This window comes from Erpetoichthys calabaricus, chromosome 1 (assembly GCF_900747795.2).
Source record: "Erpetoichthys calabaricus chromosome 1, fErpCal1.3, whole genome shotgun sequence".
NCBI classification, from domain to species: domain Eukaryota; kingdom Metazoa; phylum Chordata; class Cladistia; order Polypteriformes; family Polypteridae; genus Erpetoichthys; species Erpetoichthys calabaricus.
Window position 1 is genome coordinate 13,705,293 of NC_041394.2, and position 26,775 is coordinate 13,732,067.

The 26,775-nt window shown below is 40.9% G+C and overlaps 1 protein-coding gene across 1 annotated transcript in view; it reads right to left on the reverse strand.

Moving 5' to 3' along the window:
• egln2 (egl-9 family hypoxia-inducible factor 2) overlaps window positions 1-26,775 on the reverse strand; it is a 116,603-nt gene that overhangs the window by 21,928 nt on the left and 67,900 nt on the right. The window contains exons 3-4 of the mRNA XM_051934241.1: window positions 16,948-17,067; window positions 139-275 (exon numbers count right to left, since the gene is read on the reverse strand). Of these exons, the coding sequence (XP_051790201.1) occupies window positions 139-275; window positions 16,948-17,067 (257 nt within the window). The remainder of the gene's footprint in view (window positions 1-138; window positions 276-16,947; window positions 17,068-26,775) is intronic.

Below are 26,775 nucleotides of genomic sequence, written 5' to 3' on the forward strand. Positions count from 1 at the left end.
AAATAAGTACTATTTTAGTAGCCCCCCCCCTTTAGAGTCTCACAGGGATTCAGTATTTGAGAACGGACAAGAAAGCTCGTGCCCCAGCAGACCACTCTGACTATCAATCGGGGTGACCCCACACGAGGTAATACTTACCGAGTTGCATATGACGGCTTCACCTCATGCGGATTCCGTCGGTCCGACCAGAATATCAGAAGGCGATCAAAAATGGGATCAATGTTGGCTACGACTGTGCGCCCCTCAGGATAGATCTGCAGCATTCCGCCGTGCACCTGTTATGAGAGAAACTGGCAATGAGATATAACATCAAAAGTGGTCTCCCCTCGACTTTCTCGTATACTCAAATATGGGGAAATATATTTGAGGAGTAAACCGCAAGACAATGATTAAATTTTTATATTATTTACATTAAAGAACCATCAACATCAAATTAACAATATATTGAACAGTTATTATAGAAGTAAAGTTGAATAAATCAGATACTGCAGCTGCACGAATAAAAGGTAAAGCAATCTACCAATCCAAAAAAACACACAACTGCTTTAGCGTACCCAGAGCGAATCTCACAAATGGCGGTCAGCAACAGAGAGCAAGAGAGCTTTTAATGTACCATATATACTCACGTATAAGTTGGGTCTTGAAACCTGAAAAATTGATCATAAAATCAGACCCCGACTTATACGCCCATTCTTCTCGCCAATCTCGCATCAGTTTCTCAGACACATCAAATTTTGTTGCAGCTTAGCAGTTACCAATTCCTTTTCGCTACTTCAATGACATTTAATTTAAAACCAGCTTCATATTTTCTTCTGATCGAATGCTCCATCGTAGATAAGGGAAGCTCTTACGATAAAGGTGTATGAGGGCGTGAGACACAAAAAACACAAATCAGTGCAAACGTCGCTTCAGAATAGTTTGGGCGCTTCAGAATAGTTTGGGTATTACCGAGTGGTCACGCAGGCACAATAGAGAGACAGAGAGGTTAGGAGCACACGCTGATACAGCGCATTGCCGCACCTACACAGAAAATAAAGGCCGTGTGCTCCATGGTTACTCTCTAAGGTGGGCGTTAGCATATCATAATCTCTTGGACCAACAGCGCAAGTTTTCCGCATTCAACTTATACGACCGACATTATAAAATACCAGAAATTATCCAATAAAATCAAGTCCCAGCTTATCTGTGGGAGAACTTATCTATGAGTATATACCGTATGTCCCTTTGGGAGACGATCATAGTTTGGGTTAAATCAGCTTTTTGTAATTAACTCAAGAGCTACGGTCCTGTTGCCATTTTGATCGTTTAATTTTACTTCGCCCTGTCTGTCTCTTCTATGCTACCGTCTGAGGATTATTAATATTGACATCTTCATAATCGTTGTTGTTGTTCTTTTTATTGTTGGACTGTGTAGGTCGTCAGACGTTAAGACTGAACATCGCTAGTATGAAAAAAATAATATAAATCGAGATAATCAGACATTTCTTTTGAGTCTGAGTGTATTGATTAAAAAAAAAATCAGGAGTGGTCTCCCCTCGATTTTCTCTTATACTCAGATATGGGGATGGATATTTGAGGAGTAAACCGCAAGACTATGATTAGATTTTTATATTATGTACATTAAAGAACCATCAACAACAAATCAAATCAAATAAATAATATATTGAACAATTATTATAAAAGTAAAGTGGAATAAATCAAACTCTGCAGCTGCATGAATAAAAAAGTACCACTTCTGGTTAATGGAAATAGCTCGAAAGTTGATAGAAATCTATGTTTTGTACCGAATACTTGTATATGAAATTGGTTGACCAAAGTGAAAGCGTAATCAAGTTATTGTGTTTACACACACACACAGACATAATTCCAAACATGGTATTTTCGGACTCAGGGGTGTTTAAAATGTCGAGATTCATCACAATCTCGAAATGTAATTTTTGGACGATTACAATACTTTCCCTATACTTTGTATATGAGAAAGTCAGGGAGGTCTAAAACGTTGACATTCATCAAAATCGCAACATTGAATCTTTGGATGATTACAATACATTCCCTATATATACTCCGTATACAAGAAAGTAAAACGGCCAAACCAGGAGAGGTTAAGGAGTCACGGATATTGATGATCCCCTACCAGCAGGTGGGAGAACTATTAGAGGGACCTAACCACTCACTGACAGAAAAATGCAAGTGACTGGCTGGGTCCACTCCTGAGGTCTTACTGATCCAGCACAAAACAGGCAATGACTGGTCACAGGATAAAGACATACTTGATATTGGCACACGTGGCAAATAAAAGCATGATGGTCTATGAAAAGACGTTTTAATGGTTTATTCTACGGATTCTTCAGTCAAAATGTCAACTAGACAACAACAAAGGAATTGGTGGAGTTGGAGGAATCAGGTACCAAAGTGTCTACATCCACCATTAGCAGAGGCCTTTATCACCTTGGCCTAAATGGCTATCAGGTAAGAAAGAACCCCCTAGCATAAAAAAAGTCAGACTGATGTTTACAGGTGATGAACAGAGTGGAACAAGTTCTCCTGCAATATTTGTGTTTATCATTTGTCCCTTAAACTCTGACAAGATTCCCAGTCTCAGCACATGAAAAGCATCCCCATGGTATGATGCTGCCACCACCATATTTCACCACAGGTCTGGTGTTTCCTCAGGCCTGGGCAGTGTTAGCTTTATGCCATACACACCTTTTTGAAGTCTGGCCTAAAAGTTTTGTTTTGGTCTCATCTGACCATGAAACCTTCTCCCACATCTTAATTGGGTCTTTCTCCTGCTTTGTAGCAAATGCCATACAGTGGGGAAAATAAGTATTTGATCCCCTGCTGAATTTGTAAGTTTTCTCACTTAATCAAGAAATGAACAGTCTCTAATTTTTATGGTAGTTTCATTTTAATGGAGAGAGACAGAATATCAACCACAAATCCAGAAAAAAACACATTACATAAAAGTTATAAATTGATTTGCATGTCATTGAGTGAAATATGTATTTGATCCCCTACAACCCAGACATGGCTATCTGGCCCATGCTGCTTTGTCTTTGTTTTTGTAGTGATTGTCCAACAAAGAATATAGCCCTCACAAACTGAGCTTTTTATATCCAGTGTGGACACCAGGGGGCGTACAGCTCCCCAGATTATAATCAATCAATCAATTCCAGATACTCCTGATCTCATTCTGTGATGTGTATAAAGCACACCTGTCCACAGACTCAATTTCTTCCACTCCAACCTCTTCACCACCATGGGCAACACCAATGAGCTGTCAAAGTACGTTAGGGACAACACTGGAATGGGCTACCAGACCACCAGCAAGAAGCTTGGTGAGAAGGTGATAACTGTTGGTGCGATTATTCAGAAATGGAAGAAGTATAAAATGACCATCAATCACCCTCGGTCTGGAGCTCCATGCAGAATCTTGCCTCATGAGAAAGGTGAAGGATCAGCCCAAAACTACACAGGAGGAGCTTGTTAATGATCTGAAGGCAGTTGGGACCACCACAATCTCCAAGAACACCATTGGTAACACACTACGCCGTAAAATCTCGCAGTGCCACAAGGTCCCCCTGCTGAGGAAGGCGCAGGTACAGGCCCGGATGTTCACTGGCAAACTTAAGATGGATTTTTGGTTGATATTCTGTCTCTCTCCATTATAATGAAACTACCATAAAAATTAGAGACTGTAAAATTTTTTGTAAATGAGAAAACTTACAAATTCAGCAGGGGATCAAATACTTATTTCCCCCACTGTACATGCTTTTATATGGACCTTCTTAAGGAATGGCTTCTTTTTTGTTACCATCCCATAGGGGCCTGTGGAGAGCTGTTGACATTGTGGACCCCTGCACCTTCACTCCAGCTTCAGCCAAACAGCATTGCGGACTTCTGAGAGTGACAGTTGGATTTTTAGTCACCTCTCTCACCAGATGACGTCCAGCTCTGTCTCAGTTATTGAAAGAACATGCATTATATTGAATAAAGTTTTTAATATCATGTACACATTTATATTTCCATGATATAAAAAAATTGTTTAAATAAAATACTACTTCCAGTTGAGCAATTTTTCTCAAATTTCACATCTGTTTGCTTTTTACCATTATAAATATCTGTATAAAATTTGAATCATCTATCTGTAATTATAACCCTACTTTACGTGAAAATTTGCAAAGGTATTCAGTTAAAGTACAACTTTCAGTCGCCAGAAGTGGCCCAAAAGTTGATAGGATTCCATATTTTTGATATAAAGCATGTGTACAAAATCTCACTGACTTGAGGGCAAAATATTTTCGAGTTATCGTGTTTATACACAGACATCATTTCAAAAACGGTATGGTCGGACTCAGGAAGGTCTCGAGGTTGAATTTTGTCACAAATTCTATACTTTCACTATACTATGTATACGAGAAAGTAAAAATCTCAAGGTTAAATTTTGTCACGAATCCTATACTTTCACTATACTATGTATACGAGAAAGTAAAAATCTCAAGGTTAAATTTTGTCAAGAATCCAATGCTTTCTCTATACTATGTATACGAGAAAGTAAAAATCTCAAGGTTAAATTTTGTCAAGAATCCAGTACTTTCTCTATACTATGTATACGAGAAAGTAAAAATATCGAGGTTGAATTCTGTCACGAATCCTATACTTTCTCTATACTATGATTACGAGAAAGTAAAAATCTCGGGGTTGAAATTTGTCACGATTCCTATACTTACTCTATACTATGTATACGAGAAAGTAAAAATCTTGAGGTTGAATTTTGTCACGAATCCTATACTTTATACTATGTATATGAGAAAGTAAAAATCTCGAGGTTAAATTTTGTCACGAATCCTATACTTTGACTATACTATGTATACGAGAAAGTAAAAATCTCAAGGTTAAATTTTGTTAAGAATCCAATACTTTCTCTATACTATGTATACGAGAAAGTAAAAATCTTGAGGTTGAATTTTGTCACGAATCCTATACTTTCACTATACTATGTATACGAGAAAGTAAAAATCTCAAGGTTAAATTTTGTCAAGAATCCAATACTTTCTCTATACTATGTATACGAGAAAGTAAAAATCTCGGGGTTGAAATTTGTCACGATTCCTATACTTTCTCTATACTATGTACACGGGAAAGTAAAAATCTCAAGGTTAAATTTTGTCACGAATTCCATACTTTCTCTATACTATGCATACGAGAAAGTAAAAATCTCAAGGTTGAATTTTGTCACAAATCCAATACTTTCTCTATACTATGTATACGAGAAAGTAAAAATCTCGGGGTTGAAATTTGTCACGATTCCTATACTTTCTCTATACTATGTATACGGGAAAGTAAAAATCTCAAGGTTAAATTTTGTCACGAATTCCATACTTTCTCTATACTATGTATACGAGCAAGTAAAAATCTCAAGGTTAAATTTTGTCAAGAATCCAGTACTTTCTCTATACTATGTATACAAGAAAGTAAAAATATCGAGGTTGAATTCTGTCACGAATCCTATACTTTCTCTATACTATGTATACGAGAAACTAAAAATCTCTGGGTTGAAATTTGTCACGATTCCTATACTTTCTCTATACTATGCATACGAGAAAGTAAAAATCTCGAGGCTGAATTTTTTCATGATTCCTCTACATTCTCTTTACCAGGGGTCTCCAACCTTTTTTCCCCCTGAGAGCTACTTTTACAAAATGAAAATGCCTGAGAACTACTCATGTTTTCTAACCTAACGTTTATTCTCATAGCTTATTTCAACCCAAACAAACTGAATAAACTTGTTTTGCCTGAACATTTACAAAATGTTGGTGTTCACAACTCACATTTTGCATTAAAACATCACAAAAAAAATTTAGATCACCTGCAAGTGCATTTTGTATGTCTGTATGCATTTTCTAGTGTATCTCACACTATTGAATTAAAACATGAATGATGTCAAAATAAAACAATGCAATTCCAAATCCACAGATATGACTTATTCATTTGTCATTTTGTTTCACTTTATTCACATGTCCAGTTGCACGTGTGATGTGTTTTTTAGCTAGTGAGATGACTGGCACTGTATGGAGTCAACAAGAGAGACAAGTGTATGGTGGAGTGGAGCTACTGAGGTTCACTCTTCTGGAGTCATTTAAATGTCCGTCTGTCCGTCTTGTTCTGAACTTTGACTTCATGACATTCATCTCAGACTCACAGAGGTACGGAGACCCAAACAAAGCAGACATTTTCAGAGCTGCTTGGTGAAGATTCTTATAGTTATCCGGCTCTACTAAGCTCTAGAAATGCTGAGAATGCTGTTGAGACTTTAACTGCACATTATTTTGAGGGTTTACTAATATATAATATATAAAATCCAATGTCTGTCTGTATGCTTTTCACGAGAGAACTACTTAACGGATTTAGATCGGGGTTTTCTTCTATAATTTCCTTGAACATTCTGGTTCATTTTGCGACTTCTCTCATTTCGCTATGTATCATAGTTTGCCTTTGGTACAGATTTATGTGCGCATATCCGAGAAACACACAGTGGGCAGAGTTCTCCTCGCTCACTCGCCAGCTTCGGGGCGTGTTCCTTAACTCTATTTAGCTAACGAACGAGAGAACAATTGAATTCAACTTTGTTTGATATTTAAAATAAAGTGCTACTTAGGTCTTGATGAGTTTGAGTTCAGATTTTCTCTTAAGTGTATGCCATATTGAAAAGATAGATTGCAATTCAGATTGTGGATCGTGAAATGATTTTTTGGAAAGATCGCCCACCCCTAATTTGACTAATCAAGTTTTCAAATTTATTAGGATTCATTAACCCTTTGGTGAGCTACTTGGAAAGGGGCTGCGAGCTACCAGTAGCTCGCAAGCGACATGTTGGAGACCCCTGCTGTATACAATATATACGAGAAAGTAAAAATATTGAGGTTGAATTTTTTCTCGATTCCTATACTTTCTTATGACTCCCGACTCTCTTGATTCACTGATACAATGTCTTACTTGTGTTTCTGAATGGAGGAGTAGTAATTTTCTCAAACTAAATAAAGAGAAAACAGAAATTCTAGTGATTGGCAATAATGGATATAATGAGGTTATTAGAAATAAACTTGATGCATTAGGATTAAAAGTCAATACGGAGGTAAAAAATTTAGGGGTAACTATTGACTCTGACCTGAATTTTAAATCACAAATTAATCAGATTACTAGGACAGCATTTTTTCACTTAAGAAATATAACAAAAGTTAGACATCTTATAACTTTGCAAGATACTGAGAAATGAGTTCACGCTTTTGTTTTCAGTCGACTAGATTACTGTAACGCACTCCTCTCAGGACCACCAAAAAAAGACATCAATCGATTGCAACAAGTGCAGAATGGAGCTGCTAGAATCTTAACTAGGAAAAGAAAATCTGAGCACATCTCACAAGGTTTAGCGTTGTCACATTGGTTACCCGTGTCATTTAGAATTGACTTTAAAATACTGCTTATGGTTTACAAAGCCTTAGATAATCTGCTCCATTTTATATTTCGGAATGTCTTACACCTTACACTCCAAATCGTAATCTTAGATTTTCAAATGAGTGTCTCCTTAGAATTCCAAGAGCTAAACTTAAAAGAAGTGGTGAGGCGGGGGGCCTTCTGCTGTTATGCACTAAAATCTGGAATAGCTTGCCAATAGGAATTCGCCAGGCTAATACAGTGGGGCACTTTAAAACACTGCTAAAAACACATTACTTTAACTCTTTTAGGGCTGATGCTGGCTTTTGTCAAAATTCAGGGGGTAGAGGATGGTAATCAGCTGTAAACAACGACAAAACTCGCGTTATGTTTTAGTTCAACTCTCTTTGCTAGAAGGAAAGTTAGCTTTGTTGATTTGACCTCGATTCCCTGCGCATGCATGAGTAGCGAACAGCAAACAACCTCTAAAATTTCATCGACATCTGACGAGAGTCCAAAGCGAATGCACAAAGCAACATACTCCATGGATGACATTTTGTGTATTATTATCACCAAATTGGACTCTGACTTGCCAGACTTCAGTTTTGATTCAGTGAGGTAACAGCTTCAGCTGATCTGTCCCCAGTTGATTGTGGTGTTGAACACGCTTGTGTAGCTGATGCACCAATGGCAACGTTCGCCTGGGGGGACTGCCGCTTATGATGGCAAGAGGTACAAAACAGACTGAGTAGCACTGCTACGTGAAGACAGGCCAGGCAGCCAGCCTGCCATGCATTCCTACTGGCCATCATGCTGCCCCTACACAACCACCAGAGACGCTGAACAGCAGCCACAGCAACAGACATTTTATGTTGATTTACATGTGAAACCTTTGCATTGTGTGCTTTTCAGAAAACGGAGTTGCCTGCAAAAAATATTCAGCCCTCAAAGAGTTAACATGGCCTTCTCATAGTTTCATCTTAGTTTAATCCTGATGCTCTGTATATTCAACTAATTATCATTATTATTCATGGTGGCTCCAAAATCCGTACTAACTCCTACTTTCTCTCCTGTTCTTTTTCCAGTTTTCTGTGGTGGTGATCTGCGCCACCACCACCTAATCAAAGCACCGTGATGTCCCTACATTGATGGATTAAAGACCAGGGGCCTCATGTATAACGCCGTGCGTAGAACTCACACTATAACATGGCGTAAGCACAAAAGCGGGATTGTGCGTACGCACAGAAAAATCCAGATGCAGGAATCTGTGCGCACGCAAACTTTCATGTTCTTCCACTACATAAATCCCGATCAGCGTGAAAAGTAATGCACGTGCACGCGCTGCCTTCCGTCCCACCCCAACTCCTCCCAGAATTACGCCTCTTTGAATATGCAAATCAATATAAATAGCCTTCTGTGAAAAGACAATGGGAAAAGCACAGGGGAAAATATAAGAATTTCAGTGAATACCAAGTGGAGGCAAATGAAAAACGTACTGTTTGTTGGTTTAAACAGTGGTATAATCAAGAAAAGAAAGTTGATCGAGTGACAGAGTGTCGGAGAAACTCGAAAGATCCAATTTCACAAAGTCGCACAGTGCCCGAAATAAAAAAGAAATCACATATCAAAGTCGCCGTGAAAAGGCGAGTCGTAGCCCACCGTCTGAGTGTCATATGAAAGCTTATTAGGGTACAGACAAAAAAATAGGCAAACAGTGGGGAAAAAAGCACGAAATGTCAACTTTAATCTCGAAATTTCCACTTTAATCACGTAGTTTATTTTGCCATTAAAGTAGAACATCATAAACTTCATCTTAAAATCGTTTATTTTACTAGTTTCTCAAGTAGCACGTTAAATGCTTTGTTCTGTATTTGATCTTCTATGTGCTCTATGTGTGTGAATCACTACGTGCTTCCGTTCTTTCTCTTTCTCCGACAGGACACAGAATCCATTACATTCGTGATATTACAGCTGTATAATATAATCAACATATTTTGCTGCATTTCATCTTAAAAATGAATACCGTCATCATATGTAAATACGCGCTTTATAAAGTGGCGCAGGTTGTGCAATATTATAACTGTAGTGCAAGTTTACAGTGAGGTGATTGTACTTATAAGTAAACAGTTCTACAAGGAGCACTTGATGGACTGATTGAGTACGTTTAGAGTTCTTGGGATGAAACCTTTTCTAAACCGCAAAGTCCGTACTGGGAAGTCTCTAAAGTGTTTTGCTGTGGCTCAGGCAGCGTCTGCTTCATGCTGTGTACCGATAATTCTCTTTCTGATCAGCTGCTGCTGTGATTCAACACTCAGATACAGTGATATAAATACTCTGAGTGGTGCAGTGAGAGTAATATGGAAAAAGATGATCTGCTGTGGCAACCCTTAACGGGAGCAGCTGAAAGAAGAAGAAGATGCAGTGAGAGTTACAACGCTAAAGCAGTTATGGTATTTGGAATACTGTGGCTATTCCCTGGACCATTATATTGCTGCAGGTTAATTACAATCAGATGCATTACACTAATAAACAATATGCAGTTAGTTTCAGTGTATTTATAAAGCAGCGTCAGGAATGTGGATCCAAGAAAGAAAGGTGATCACACAGGAACAGTAGCACTGCTTTGACGCTGGGTGCCGCCAGTCTGCAAAACCGATTGGAGAAATTGCGTACGCCAAGGTATGAGTTACCATAGAAATGTGCGTGGCTTTACGCCAAGTTTAGGTTTTATACATCACGATTTGAGCGTGGAAACGGGAGTACGCAACATTTCTGTGCATACGCACCGTTTATACATGAGGCCCCAGAAGTCCACATGACCATCATCATCAAGTTCTTCCATGAGAACCCTGAATACCATGAGGACTGATTGAGGTCATTTATGTGAGGTAGAATGCCTAGAGGGGGCTGGGTGGTCTCGTTGCCTCGGACCCCCTGCAGATTTTAGCCGTCTGGAGTTTTTGTTTTGTTTTTTCTGTTCTCCCAGCCATCGGACCTTACTTTTATTCTATGTTAATTAGTCTTCTCTTATTTTAATTCTTATTTATTTGAGCTACATCATTTGTATGAAAATGTGCTCTAGAAATAAATGTTGTTGTTGTTTCTCTATACTATGTATATAAGAAAGTAAAAATCTCGAAGTTGAATTTTTTCACCTGGTTTCTGACTCAAAGAGGCCCTAGTTAAAGACAAGATTTCTTTCTTTAATACATCTCCAAATTTATTTTCTACAACACAATTACGACATTTATTGTTTCCAGTCCATTTCGCATTTATTTATCAAGGAGGCCAACATCATTGGAGGGCACAGAAAACAGCAACAACGCCGTTTACACCAAGTTGTCAGTTCCTTTGGTCCAGCTGCCTTCACACAAATTCTGCATTTCCAGCACATCATGTCCTGTGATAGTGGAGTGTGTGTGTTTGGAGCTGTAATGATGTGACAGTCCAAGGGCAAGGCACACCAACCTTGTTTAGCTTTACTAAGAAACCTGAACTGATAAAGAAATAAAGCACAACAAGCAGACAGGCCACACACAAGGACACAGCCTGTGTACCTGATGAACTGTCCCTGTCAGCAAAAACACCAGACAAGGACTGACACAAGCAAGAACATTCAGGGAAAAACAAGGACTAATCAATTAGACCACTGACACAGTGGAACCTACAGGAATTAATATCAAGTAGAACAGGTTAGAATGAATCAGGATAATTAAAGAAATTTAATGGAATATTCCAACCAAAAATACCTGTCATTCACCCTGCTTTATTTAGACGGACAGACCGAGAGAAAGTTATGAAAGCTGGCTGGACACTTGCAGTATTTTTGTTTTTAATTGTATTTTCCTAGAATGAAAAACAAGAAGCTACTTGTGGCTATGTAGTTGATTCATAAAGTCAGTCAGTCATTATCCATCCATTATCCAACCCGCTATATCCTAACTACAGGGTCACGGGGATCTGCTAGAGCCAATCCCAGCCAACACAGGGCGCAAGACAGGAAACAAACCCCGGACAGGACGTCAGCACATTGCAGGGCTTGCACACACACACACACACACCAAACACACAGTAGGGACAATTTAGGATCACCAGTGCACCTAACCTGCATGTCTTTGGACTGTGGGAGGAAACCGGAGCACCAGGAGGAAACTCACGCAGACATAGGGAGAATATGCAAACTCCACACAGAGAGGACCCGGGAAGCGAACCCAGGTCTCCTAACTGCGAGGCAGCAACGCTACCCACTGTGCCGCTCTTCAGTCATTATCCATCCATTTTCCAACCCACCATATCCTAACTACAGGGTCACGGGGGTCTGCTGGAGCCAATCCCACCAAACACAGGGCGCAAGGCAGGAAACAAATCCTGGACAGGGTGCCAGCCCACCGCAGGGCACACACACCCACACACTAGGGACAATTTAGGATCGCCAATGCACCTCACCTGCATGTCTTTAGACTGTGGGAGGAAACCCACACTGACAACATGCAAACTCCACGCAGGGATGACCCGGGAAGCCAAAGGAGCCGCTGGTATTGCATACGAGTTCATTCAGTCCTCAAATAAAACAGAATGGAAAATGTATAGTCAGAGGCCGTGAAATGTGGAAGTCAAAAACTAAACAAAGTGTGATTGGAAAAAAAAAAAAAAAAAAGAAAGGAGCACGGCTAACCAATGTGAGAATGAGATGAGACTTTAAAGCAAAGTCTTGCGTGCCGAGTGTTATGGTAGTGGCGATGGCCTTCTGTAAATGAGGAGCGGAAGTCATTTTTAACTTGTGGAAGCTGTATGACATCTGTGTGTGCGCTATGTATTGTTCTTTAAGTTGCATTCTACTTGTGAAGGTTTAAGTGCATGGACCAAGGAAAGCACTTACCATAAGGGGCCGGTTTGGGGGGTGTATGGTGTGGTGGAGAACTCTGCAGAACACTGTAGCATAGAGGAATATCTCAGACTAAACAAATATGCAACTAAATAACAGTACTGTTAAGATATGACAATAAATAAAGTAAATGAGCAAGAAATGCAAGTGTAAACAAATAAATGTGCCATAGAATACATTTTTTGTTCCTTATTTATGTATTTTGTATCCTATAAATGTATTCTTGCTGGAACTCTATGAGGAGGCAACAGAAGGATATGATCAGAGTGGAGCAGATGATATTATTTATCTGGACCTTCAGAAAGCATTTGATAAGGTGGCACATGAGAAGGTGGGCATCAATCTAAAAGAAGTGGCAGTTCAGGGTGATGTGCGTAGATGGCTGAAGAATTGGCTCAGACACAGGAAGAAGATGGTGATGGTGTGAGGAACCTCATCAGAACTGGTTGATGTTAAGAGTGGGGTCCAGCTGGGGTCGCTGCTCGCTTTATTTTATATCTACTCTCTATATATAAAATCCTAAGCCTAAAAGTGCAATGATTTTACGTGACACTTTTTTGTCACGCTTTAAATCGGGCTTATTTTGAAACCTACATAAATATGTTTGGCGTGTCTGCGTGGGTTTCCTCAGGGCGCTCTGGTTTCCTCCCACGGTCCAAAGACATGCAGGTTAGGTGGATTGGTGATTCTAAATTGGCCCTAGTGTGTGCTTGGTGTGTGGGTGTGTTTGTGTGTGTCCTGCGGTGGGTTGGCACCCTTCCCAGGATTGGTTCCTGCCTTGTGCCCTGTGTTGGCTGGGATTGGCTCCAGCAGACCCCCGTGACCCTGTGTTCGGATTCAGCGGGTTGGAAAATGGATGGATGGATGGATCATTATTTTCAGAATTTATCGAACTTTAATGTGATTAATTAATTCCCTTTTTCAATTATAAACTAAAACATCAAGAAAGTCATGCATCAAGCATAGTGGACCTCAGTTTAATGGGAATACTCCAATCAGTAAGAGAGTAAATATTTTATTCTCATTTCATGATTTTCACTCCGTTAAATAATAATTAATTTTTCTTGTAGATATTTATAGAATTTATAGAGGTTGGGCATCAAATTAAAAGGAGTGGCAGCAGTTCAGGATGTGGTGTGTAGATGTGGGCAGAAATGGCTCAGACAAAGGAAGCAGAGGGTGATGGTGTGAGGAACCTCATCAGAACTGGCCGATGTTAAGAGTGGTGACCAGCAGTGGTCAGTGCTGGGGCTGCTGTTATTTTTAATATTTATAAATGATTTAGATAGGAATATAAGTAACAAACTGGTTAAGTTTGCAGATTATACCAAGATAGGTGGATTAGCAGATAATTTGGAATCTGTTATATCATTATAGGAGTTGGATAGCATACAAGCTTGGGCAGATTTGTGGCAGATTAAGTTTAATGTCAGTAAATGTAAAGAATTACACATAGGAAGTAAAAATGTGAGGTTTAAATATACAATGGGAGGTCTGAAAATCGAGAGTCCACCTTATGAGAAGGATTTAGGAGTCATAGTGGACTCTAAGCTATCGACTGCCAGTCAGTGTTCAGAAGCCATTAAGAAGGCTAACAGAATGTCAGGTTATATAGCGCCTTGATGTGTGGAGTACAAGTCACAGGAGGTTCTGCTCAAGCTTTATAACATACTGGTGAGGCCTCATCTGGAGTACTGGGTGCAGTTTGGGTCTCCAGGCTACAAAAAGGACATAACAGCACAAGAAAAAGTTCAGAGAAGAGCGACTAGGCTGACTCAGGGCTACAGGAGATGAGTTAGGAGGAAAGAGCTGAGCCTTTACAGTTTATGAAAATGGAGATTAAGAGGAGACCTGACTGAAGTGTTTAAAATTATGAAGGGGAATTAGTCCAGTGGATCAAGACTATATTATCTTAAAATGAGTTCATCAAGAACATGGGGTCACAGTTGGAAACTTGTTAAGGGTAAATTTTGCACAAACATTAGAAGTTTTTCTTTACTTAAAGAACGATAGACACTTAGTGTGACACAAGTAGTGTGGTAGACAGTAAGACTTTAGGGGATTTCAAAACTCAACTTGATGTTTTGTTTTTAATTAAGTGGATAGGACTGGCAGGCTTTGTTGGGCCGAATGGCCTGCTCTCGTCTAGATTGTTCTAATGTTCTAATTCAATTTTGTCCATGGGTTTCCTCCAAACACAACAAGAAATATGCCTTGAATTCAAAACTGTCACTTCACTCATCAAGACTGAGAGGGTGGGCTCAAGCAAGTGCTTTGTTTTAATTGGTGAACCATCGGTACATCAAACTTAAACCTTCGGCCATCAAATGCCACATTAACAAAAGACATGGCATTTATTGTCATTGTGGGTACGATTCATGGATGACGTCTTCTTAATCTGGTCAGGAATCACATCACAGAGGAGTTTTTTGCCTTCCAAATTCATCAATGAGAAGTCAAGCAGAATGACATCTTTTATTGGCTAACTGAGCAGGTTACAATATGCAAGCTTTCGAGGCAGCTAAGGCCCCATCTTCTGGCGAGATGTAAGGTAACTAATACGTTTATCAATAAATGTGACAGCAATTTAAGGTTTATATTTAACTATAAGGAGAAGGGTCTAATATTGATCTAGAGTAATGCTAGAAGCTTGTTGATGGCTACCAGAAGTGTCTGACCGAGGTGAAATGTGCTAAATGACAGTTAACCAGACATTAGGTGTGTTTTATGTACAGTGCCCGTCATAATGTTTGGGACAAAGACACATTTTTCCTTGATTTCCCCCTCTGCTCCACAGATTCAAATTACTCAAACAGTTCAGACATTGTGATTAAAGTGCACAATGCAGACTTTGGACTTGCATACAGAAGTAATTGCCTATGAGGACATCCTGATTTTGTAACTGGAAGTTGACTTTAATCCAATTAGGAGAAGTTATATATTCCATTAAGAAGTACTGTACCATTCAGAGGATTCTTTCTGGCTCTCTCAGGGGAACTCTAAGGATTTCCTTTTCCCAATTGTCTGCAGGCCCCTTTAAGTCCCTTTTTCACAAACTGTAACCTGGACTCCTGTTTTTGTGGCTAACTACTGGTTTGCATCAGCAGCTCCTACTTGTTTTGGGGGGCTTGTCCAATTTAAGTTTTCTTTCTTCAGCATATGTAAGGCCTGCTCAATTGGACTGAAATCAGGTGACTGGCTTGGCCATTCAAGAATTTTCCATTTTTATCATTGATAAACTCATGTGTTGCCTCAGCAGTCTGTCTGGCTCATTATCTTGTGTAGAATGAATTTCCATCCAGTGAGGCCGTCCAGTGAGTTTGGAGGAATTTACTGGAACTTGAGCAGATCAGACGTTTCTACACACCTCAGAATTCATTGTGTGTCTGCTGTCAGCAGTAATCTCATCAACAATGAAGAGAAGTGTGCCAGGACCTGTTTGAGCCATACATTCCCAAGCTATAACACCCCCATCACCACCATGTTTAACAGATGAGGTGGTCTGCTTTGGGAAGTTCCTTCTCTTGTCCACACTCTGCTCTTGCCACCACTCTGATGAGGTTCATCTTTCTCTCATCTGTCCACAAGACCTTTTCCCAGAATTCTGCAAGCTCTTTGAATTCCTTCCTCACAAACTATAATCTGGCCCTCCTGTTTGTGTGGTGTTCATCTTGCACTGTGGCCTCTGTATTTCTGTTCATGAAGTCTTCTGTGGATATTCTTCTCTGACACGACCACGTCCGCCTCCTGAAGTCTGTGTATGAACTGTATGACAGATGTTGGGGGCTTTTTCTTTACCATAGTAAGGATTCTTCTGTCATCAGCAGTGGAGGTCTTCCTTGACCTACCAGTACCTTTGCGATTACTGAGCCCACCAGTGCGTTCTTTAGTCTCCAAGATATTCCAGACAGTTGATTTTGGTCATCCTAAGGTTCTACTGATGTCTCCGATGGCTTGATTCTTGTTTTTCAGTCTCATAATGGCTTCCTTGACTTTCATTTGCACAGCTCTTGTCCTCATAATAATAATAATAATAATAATAATTATAATAATTCATGTTGAACAATGGCAGCTACAGACTTCAAAGGGTAGAAGCAAGCTACGGTACCTTGTGACGCCATGAAACCCAACTGAGGATGTCAAATTGTCCCAAACATTATGGATACTTTTGCAAGGCACTAAACATATTGGTTATTGGAGTAGATGGAAGCCTTTGACCACAACTGCATTACGACTGCATATTAGTGGTTCTGCTAGTCTTCTGGGACAGCTGATCTGGAATTTGGTCATTGAACCGATTCCAATTGCTTTGTGCCTGGGTGGCTGTAATTTGTTATATGCACTATATAATGTATTAGTCAAGATTTTTCTGTTGTTTATTATTTTTCTACTATGTATATGTGTATTCATGACAATTAACTGATACTAAACTGGTAATGTCAATAGTCTTTCCTATGGTCACCAAAGTGGTGTCAATTTGCTCCGAAAGCCTCCTCTGGGATCTTTTCAATGACACTTTAAGGAATTCTCATTTCTTACTACACAGGCATACAACGTGAGAATTCTGATCTTCACCTGTAAGTAAATTCAAACATTCCATAGTGATCTTCACAAAACACAGACAGTACCTTCACATCCCAGTTCTTGTTCAGGTAGTAAATGCAGGTGACGCATCGGCCATCTCCGTTGGGGTTGTCCACGTGCCGTACGTACCCGGTGCCATTTCCTGGATAACAGGCCACCATTGCCTGTGGAGCACACAGAAAGAAGGGAAGAGGCTGGGGTTAAATTCTGTAGTTTCAGATCAGGACACATCATTTCAAGTATTGGGCAAAGACAGACAATTCATTGGGACACACGGTTAAACCCCTGCTTGGATGGCCTCCCAGAAGTGACTCCGGGAGAGAATGGGCTACTGCCACTCAGAACGTATTTCTATCCTGGAATTGAACCTGGCTTTGAATCCAGAATTATCCTGGTGCCCAAGTCACAAAATATTTTACATTACTTTACATTCTTTTTTTTTTTAAGGTAATGTATTAAGCCGAGTTTGAAATGAAATTAAAAGTGTTTTGGGGGCATATTTAGGGTTTAAACTATAAAAATAGGCATTTCCAGGCATTTTTTTGACCATATCCAAAATTCACGGTTTTTCACAATTCGCAGGTACTCTAGGAACATAACCCCCACAAATTTCAGGGGTCGTCCGTTACAAATAAAGACATCCACCCATCCATTTTCCAACCCGCTGAATCCGAACACAGGGTCACGGTAGCCTGCTGGAGCCAATCCCAGCCAACACAGGGCACAAGGCAGGAACCAATCCTGGGCAGGGTGCCAACCCACCGCAGGACAAACACAAACACACCCACACACCAAGCACACATTAGGGCCAATTTAGAATCGCCAATCCACCTAACCTGCATGTCTTTGGACTGTGGGAGGAAACCGGAGCGCCCGGAGGAAACCCACCCAGACACGGAGAGAACATACAAACTCTACGCAGGGAGGACCCGGGAAGCGAACCCAGGTCCCCAGGTCTCCCAACTGCGAGGCAGCAGCGCTACCCACTGCGCCACCATGCCACCCAAATAAAGACATACAAAATATTTATCAACTTACATGCAAAACTTCACACCACAACAGGGGAGGAATGGGACAGCAGGCTGCTTGTGCTGATTGACACATTTGCAAAACAAAAGACTCTGAGGCGGAGGTGCGAAAGAATTTAAGGCGGCCCGGGATTACAACTTTTTTCATAGGCTTCAAGGACTCTACTGTTAATGAGGACATCTGAACATCTGAGGGCGTACTCGCACTAGGCACATTTGTTCCACACCGTGCCCAAGTGTGATTGAACCCCTCCCAATCCCCCTTTACTCACACTGCTTTCGTCATGACCATGCGACTTTGTGTAAACCCAAAACAAGATCTGAACATGGAGTGTCTGTCAAAACGATTTTACTTATTTTGTGGTTGTTTTGGGGTCGTGTAGAGCAGATTTATTGAGTGTGCAGTGCAGCGTTGTGCTGTTCATCATGCTGCACATACGAGAAGATTTTTTACGGTGACAAATTTTGTTAAGGGAGGAATTTGCAGCTTATCTTGCCAACTACAATTCACATTCATGTGTACGGTGAGAATACAAACCTGTTTTTAACTCAAAAGATATTGAATGAAATGAGAATTTCACTATCTGACTTGTCGCATCGTTGACGTCATGTTTGTTTTCCATGCTCAGGCATGTTTAGTGATCACACTGTTCCCGAATGCTACTGAACTGTGCTCGGGCCAACCTATTCCAAGTGGGCCAGGGCACGATACAGATGGCCTGGCATGGAGCAATCACACTAATCAAACAAAGGAGACTTTGGGGGGTTACATGCAGAGAAATGCACCTGGACACGGAATGAATTGCCAGTGTGAGTACACCCTGATTCTTTGGCATCTCAAATCTGGCCCAGATTGTCTCCTTTACCCATTACAGCTTGCTTACCGTGCCAGCAGGTCAGGTGAAGAAGCAGTAAACGTGGCTCCCCACTACTTTTTTGCAGCATTGAGGCATGCCACACAACCGACTGAAGAATATCAGTCAGGGGATGTGACTTTGAGCACAGAGTCTCATCAGGGTTGTATTCTGTCTCCTCACTATGGTAAAGTGGGGTCCGCGGCTGGTTGGCATTTTTAAATAAATAATTCTAATTGCCGCACTCGCATCTCTGAGTACCATGGCGAGAGTGGTTTCCATGTGCGAAGGCCCTGCAGCTGTGCCACAACTGCATATTAAAAGGAAAGCGCTGAGTATTAAGAGAAGAAGAGGGAAACAAGAGAGACTGGAGAATGGAGATTAAATATGAGAGTGAAGCAGGCAGGAAACTGGGAAGAGCTGGTGCAGGAGTGAGGAGTTGGGCAGTCCCAGGAGTACAGCATGCCGACGCTCGGGGTTGCGGTGATGGTTTGCTCCACCTGAGTGACACATGAGAGCAGGAGCGACCAGGAGGAGTGTGGCTCCACAAGGTTCAAAAAGTATGTGAACCTCTAGGATTAGCAGTTAGTTTGAAGGTAAAATTCGAGTCTGGTGTTTTCAATCAATGGGATGACAATCAGGTGTGAGTGGGCACCCTGTGTTATTTAAAGAACAGGATTTATCAAAGTCTGCTCTTCACAACACGTTTGTGGAAGTGTATCACGGCACGAACAAAGGAGATTTCTAAGGACCTCACAAAAAGAGTTGTTGATGCTCATCAGGCTGGAAAAGGTTACAAAACTATCTCTAAAGAGTTTGGACTCCACCAATCCACAGTTAGACAGACTGTGTACAAATAGAGGAAATTCAAGACCATTGTTACCCTTCCCAGGAGTGGTCGACCAACAAAGATCACTCCAAGAGCAAGGCGTGTAATAGACAGTGAAGTCACAAAGGACCCCAGGGTAACTTCTAAGCAACTGAAGGCCTCTCTCACATTGGCTAATGTTCATGTTCATGAGTCCACCATCAGGAGAACACTGAACAACAATTTTGTGCATGGCAGGGTTGCAAGGAGAAAGCCACTGCTCTCCCAAAAAAACATTGCTGCTCGTCTGCAGTTTGGTAAAGATCACATGGACAAACCAGAAGGCTATTGGAAGAAGGTTTTGTGGACGGATGAGACCAAAATAGAACTTTTAGGTTTAAATGAAAAGCATTATGTTTGGAGAAAAGAAAACACTGCATTCCAGCATAAGAACCTTATCCCATCTATGAAACATGGTGGTGGTAGTATCATGGTTTGGGCCTGTTTTGCTGCATCTGGGCCAGGATGGCTTGTCTTCATTGATGAAACAATGAATTCTAAATTATATCAGAGAATTCTAAAGGAAAATGTCAGGACATCTGTCCACGAACTGAATCTCAAGAGAAGGTGGGTCATGCAGCAAGACAACGACCCTAAGCGCACAAGTCGTTCTACCAAAGAATGGTTAAAGAAGAATAAAGTTAATGTTTTGGAATGGCCAAGTCAAAGTCCTGACCTTAATCCAATCGAAATGTTGTGGAAGGACCTGAAGAGCAGTTAATGTGAGGAAACCCACCAACATCCCAGAGCTGAAGCTGTTCTGTACGGAGGAATGGGCTCAAATTCCTCCAAGCCGGTGTGCAGGACTGATCAACAGTTACCGGAAACGTTTAGTTACAGTTATTACTGCAAAGGGGGGGTCACACCAGATACTGAAAGCAAAGGTTCACATACTTTTGCTACTCACAAATATGTAATATTCAATCATTTTCCTCAATAAATAAATGACCAAGTATAATATTTTTGTCTCATTTCTTTAACTGGTTTTTCTTTATCTACTTTTAGGACTTGAGTGAAAATCTGTTCATGTTTAGGTCATATTTATGCAGAAATACAGAAAATTCTAAAGGGTTCACAAATTTTCAAGCACAACTGTAAATTGTGTGTGTGTGTGTGTGAGTTGCTTGCCACGATTGGCTCCAGCTTCCCCATGACCCCGTTCAGGATAAGCAGGCTTGAAGGTAGACGGATGGGTGGATGGACAAAAATTATAACCCAGTGATTGCTGTGAAAGGCACTATAAACAGTTACATTTAATTCAAATAATGCTAGCAATGAAAGATCGTATATTAAAAAAAAAAAAGCTCCTCACTCTGAAAGGCGCTATATAAATGAAGGATTAAGAATAAGTCAATCAGGATGTTCTGCTGCTTAGTGCAGTGGGTCACAAACTTTTTATGAAAAACAAAAAAGAGGCCAGAGGGCCCTGCGTTTGTGACATGAGGACAGGACGCCCCTCACATTAATTACTGTCAAGTTCAGCCTTATCCCATTTTTGCAAGGTAGTCCAATACGCCGAAGTCGTTTTCAGCCTTTTACTTCAGTTTACTATTCTGGGCCATCGTCATTAAATTCAAGCCAAGAGGCTCACAGAAGAGATGGGACAACAGGAGGGCGCCTTATCGCTATCACGCTTACCAGACCCCACCCTGTCCCCATGAAGGGGGGCTGCCGAGTGTGATGCTCGCTGCCTTTGTCTTACTGGGTATGACGACAGTCCCCTTTCCTGTTTTTAATCAGTGTGAACCGAACACCTCTTGGATCATTGTTAGCCTGGGTCAGAGGTCGGTCACATGTTGTTGGTGGTCTTTTTTTTTTTTTTATTATTAGATGAACTTCTGCTATGTTTTTTGAAGTTCTAGGCCAACAAATATTTAAACAGGGTGGGGTCATCCGACACAGTATGCTTCACCAAAGATAATCAGCTCAACGCACTCGGGCCCCTCTGTACGGGCCTCCAGGTTTCATAATCAATGGTTTGCCACAAGGCCTTTCACCGTCATTTCCATTCAGTGTCCTTCATAAGCTGTGTTTTCAGTGAGGGGGTGCATAGCGCTTCAATGGGGAGGCGGAGTTTGCCTGCTTGGGAAGGGGAAAGGGGTGTGGCTTCTTAGTAATAAAATAGCAATGTATATACGGGTTGGAGGGGGAGGTGGGCAAAATAACTGAAACACCACAAGGACTTGAACTTTGAAGTTTGCTGCTGTGAAAAAGTCTTTACCCCCTTCTTAAATATCTACAGTCATTGCTAAAGGGTTTGAGAATGACAAAGTCTTCTGTTTCAGTGTTTTTAGATCTTCCTGTCAGATGCTTCTCTGGTATACTGAAGTACAATTACAAGCATTTCAGAAGTTTCAAAGGCTTTCATTGACAATTACATTAAGTGTATGTGTAGAGTCAATATTTGCAGTGATGGCCATTTTTTCTTTATCAATTCACCCTGGCAGGCTGTCAATCAACTTCTGGGCCAAATCCTGACCAATGGCAGCCCATTCTTGCAGAATCGATGCTTGGAGTTTGTCAGAATTTAAGGGTTTTAGTTTGAGGATTGACCACAAGTTCTCAATGGGGTTAAGGTCTGGGGAGTTTCCTGGCCATGGACACCAAATTTCAAAGTTCTGTTCCCTGAGCCACTTTGTTCTCACTTTTGCCTTATGGCCCGGTGCTCCATCATGCTGGATTGTTCATTGTTGGCCACCAAACTGTTCTTGGATGGTTGGGAGAAGTTGCTCTCTGGGGATGTTTTGGTCCCATTCTTTATTCATGGCTGTGTTCTGAGTGAGCGAACTGCTTTGGCTGAGAAGCAACCACACGATGGTCTCAGGATGCTTTACTGTTGGCGTGACACAGGACTGATGCCCCGAACAATCGTAAAGGGGAATCATCAGAGAAAATGACTTGACCCCAGCAGTCCTCAGCAGTCCAGTACCATTTACAGAATATCAGTCTGTCCATGATGGCTACTTTGTTATCCTTCTTGACACCAGGCCATCCTCCAAACGTCTTTGCCTCCCACACACCTGCCTGCTGCCATTCCTGAGCAAGCTCTGCACTGGTGGTGTCTGCAGCTGAATCAATTTTAGGAGACGGTCCTGGCGCTTGCTGGACTTTCTTGGGTGCCCTGAAGCCTTATGCACAACAACAGTGGAAATGGGTTTTTCGAGATTACGTTCATTTTCATGGGACTTTGCAATTAATAGCAATTCATCTGACCACTCTTTATATTCTGGAGTAGATGCAAATTGCCATCATAAAAACCGAGGCAGCAAACTTTATCAGTCAGTCATTCTCCAACCTGCTATATCCTAACACAGGGTCACAGGGGTCTGCTGGAGCCAATCCCAGCCAGCACAGGGCGCAAGGCGGGAACAAATCCCAGGCAGGGCGCCAGCCCACCGCAGGGTGCACACACACACCCACTAGGGGCAATTTAGGAACGCCAATGCACCTAACCTGCATGTCTTTGGACTGTGAGAGGAAACCGGAGCACCCGGAGGAAACCCACGCAGACACTGGGAGAACATGCAAACTCCATGCAGGGAGGACCCGGGAAGCAAATCCAGGTCTCCTTACTGCGAGGCAGCCCACTGCGCCGCCCTGCAAACTTTGTGAAAATTCATATTTGTGCCACTCTCAAAACTTCTGCTCGCGATCGTATCTGTCACAATGAATGCCTTCAAATCTATAGTAAAATTAGAGAAAGGAAACCTCTCACTTTTTCAAATTGCTACTTAACATATTGAAATTATAAAATTATTAACAGTTGTACTGCCTGTGTGAAAATGTAATCGCCCCCTTAGTTACACATTCGGAGAGCTGACCATAGTGAACTGATAATCCGACTCATTTGACTGGACACAGCCAGCCTTGCTGACTCGAAACTTCTCCAAATACTGAGCATCATCATGAAAATAAACACAAAGTCTCAATTAAAGGAAATTCAAGAAGAGCTGAAGAAAAAAAGTTGCTAAAAATGTCCAATCAAGAAAGAGTTAGCAAGCCATTTTTTTTTTATATACAGTGATGTGAAAAATAAAGTACACCCTCTTTCAATCCTAAGGTTCCATCAGGACATAATAAATAATCATCTGGGGCCTCATGCATAACGCCGTGTGTAGAATTCACACTATAACATGACATAAGCACAAAAGTGGAAATGTACTTACGCACAAAAAAATCCAGATGCATAAATCTGTGCGTTTGTCAACTTCAACATTCTTCCGCTACATAAATCCCAGTCAGCGTGGAAATTAACGCACGTGCACATGCCTGCTGCCCCGCATGAACTCCTCCCAGAATTACGCCTCTTTGAATATGCAAATCAATATAAATAGCCCTTAAACCAAGCGTTCTGTGAAAAGGCAATGGCAAAAGTACGAGGAAAAACAGAAGAATTTCAGCGAATAACAAGTGGAGGCAAAGAAAAACGTACTATTTGTTGTTATAAACAGTGATATAAACTACAAAAGGAAGTTGACCGAGTGACATAGCGTGTCGGAGAAATTCGAAAGCTCAAGTTCACAAAGTCGCACAGTGCCGAAATAAAAAAGTTGTCACATATCAAAGTCGCCGTGAAAAGGGAGTCATAGCCCACCGTCTTAGTGTCATATGAAAGCTTATTAGGGTACAGAGGGGAAAAAAAAAAGGCACACAGTGTGAAAAAAGCACGAAATGTCAACTATAATCTCGAAATTTCCACTTTAATCACGTAGTTTATTTTGTCATTAAAGTAGAACATCATGATCTTCGTCTTAAAATCGTTTCATTTACTAGTTTCTCAAATCTCATCGTAACTAAAGTAGCCCATAAAATGCTTTGTTTTGTATGTGTTCTACTATGTGTGTGAATCACTACATGCTTCCGGGCTTTGTCTTCCTCTGACAGGACACAGAATCCATTACATTCGTGATATTACAGCTCTCTGAATAATTAAAATACTGAGATGTATATGTGCTATCATTTTCATGATGATAGGAGTTAAAGCATGTTATTAACCATGGGAACACGGTGGCGGAGTGATTGTTCTTGTTTTACGCAAGATGCTTGCTGTGCGTGCGCGACCTTCGATGAAATGCTTTATTACAGAAGTACTGTCTCTTTCAAACATACTAACCTCCAATTCCTGTCCTTACTTTTCTTCCTCCAAATACCCAATCGCCACACAATCAGCTCTGTAATAGACGTTATGCCATCTGTAAGCTTAGAACGCAGGTTCTTCAAAACTTTTAAGGAACATTGAAATATCTTCATAATGTTTAATTAATCTATCCATCTATCCTTCCAGTGTCGCGCCAGCCACAGCAAGAATACAGCGCGAGGCACGAGCAAACTGTGAACGAAGCTCAAGCTCGCTAGCACTGCGGCACTGTGTAGTTAAAGTTTTATCTGTATAATATAATAAACATTTTTCTGCATTTCATCTTGAAAATGATATTGTCATCATATGTAAATACGCGCTTTATAAAGTGGCTCAGGTTGTGCAATATTATAACTGTACTGTACGTTTACAGTGAGGTAATTGTACTTATAAGTACTAACAATTTCTACAAGGAGCACTTGATGGACTGATTGAGTGTGTTTAGAGTTCTTGGGATGAAACTGTTTGTGAACCGCGAGGTTCATACAGGAAAGGCTCTGAAGCGTTTGTCGGATGAGAGCAGTTCAAATACCGAATATCTGAGGTAGCGTCTGCTTGATGCTGTATACTGATAATTCTGTTTCTGATCAGCTGCTGTAGAGCTGTGATTCACACTCAGATACAGTGACATAAATACTCCGAGTGGTGCAGTGAGACTAATATGGAAAAAGATGATCCGCTGTGGCAACCTGTAACTGGAGCAGCTGAAAGAAGAAGAAGAAGGTGCAGTGAGAGTAACAACGCTAAAGCAGTTATGGTATTTGGAATAGTTTGACCATTCTGTGGACCATTATATTGTTACAGGTTAATTACAATCAGATGCATTAAACTAATAAACAATTTGCGGTTAATTTCAGTGTATTTATAAAGCCACGTCAGGGATGTGGATCTGAAAAAGAAAGGATAACCACACAGGAACAACAGCACTGCTTTGACACTGGGTGCCGCCAGTTTGCAAAACCGCAGCAGATAACTTGCGTACGACAGGGTATGAGATAGCGTGGAAATGTGCGCGACTTTACACCAAGTTTAGGTTTTATACATCGCGATTTGAATGTGGAAACGTTCTTATGCAACATTTCTGTGCGTATGCACAATTTATACATGAGGCCCCTGGTCCTTAGCAAGTCCTAAAATTAGGTAACGACAACTTCAGATGACCAACAGCACATGACATATTACACCGTGTCATTATTTATTTAATAAAATCTAAGCCAAATTGAAGAAGCAGCATGTGAAAAATGAAGTCCACCCTTAGGAATTAAGAGGGCAAGGTGCCACTAATCAAGTACACTTGGTTTATTGATCATCGACTAAGTGTGACCACCTCTATAAAAGGAGCCGTTTTGGCAGTTTGCTGGTCTGGAGCATTAAGGTGTGTGCATTAACACAATGCTAAGGAGGAAAAACATCAGCAAGCTATCTCAGAGAAGCAAATGTTGCTGCTCATCACTCTGGGAGGGTTATAAGGCCTTTAACAAAACAATTGGAAGTTCATCATTCTACCATGAAAAAGATTATTCACAAGTGCAAAACATTTAATCTACCCAGGAGTGGACGTCCCAGCAAATTCACCCCGAACTGCATTGCTGATGGGTGAAAATGTAGAGTTTAGATAATGCACAACTCTAATCGTGCTCTGATTGGTCTGGGCTTATAATCTGGACCTTTACCTGATTGGATCCTGCCAAGTGTTACAGGGAAAATGTTCCCAAGATTGATGAGGGAGCACTTCTTATTTCTCTATTACAGTATAATAAAAAAATCCTGTGACGAGACAAGACTTTTTGGAAGATTTTTTCAAGTCCCACAAGTCGAGACTTTGGATATGAGAAGTCACCTCCTCCTCTCAACCATATTCAACCATGCACACGGTACTCTCACCTCTCATTCGTGTGAATGCTTTTCACAGACACACTTCCTGCTCTCTCAGCTCTTATAAATTTTAACGTTTTCCTCACTTTAAGTTCCCAATTAAACAAGAC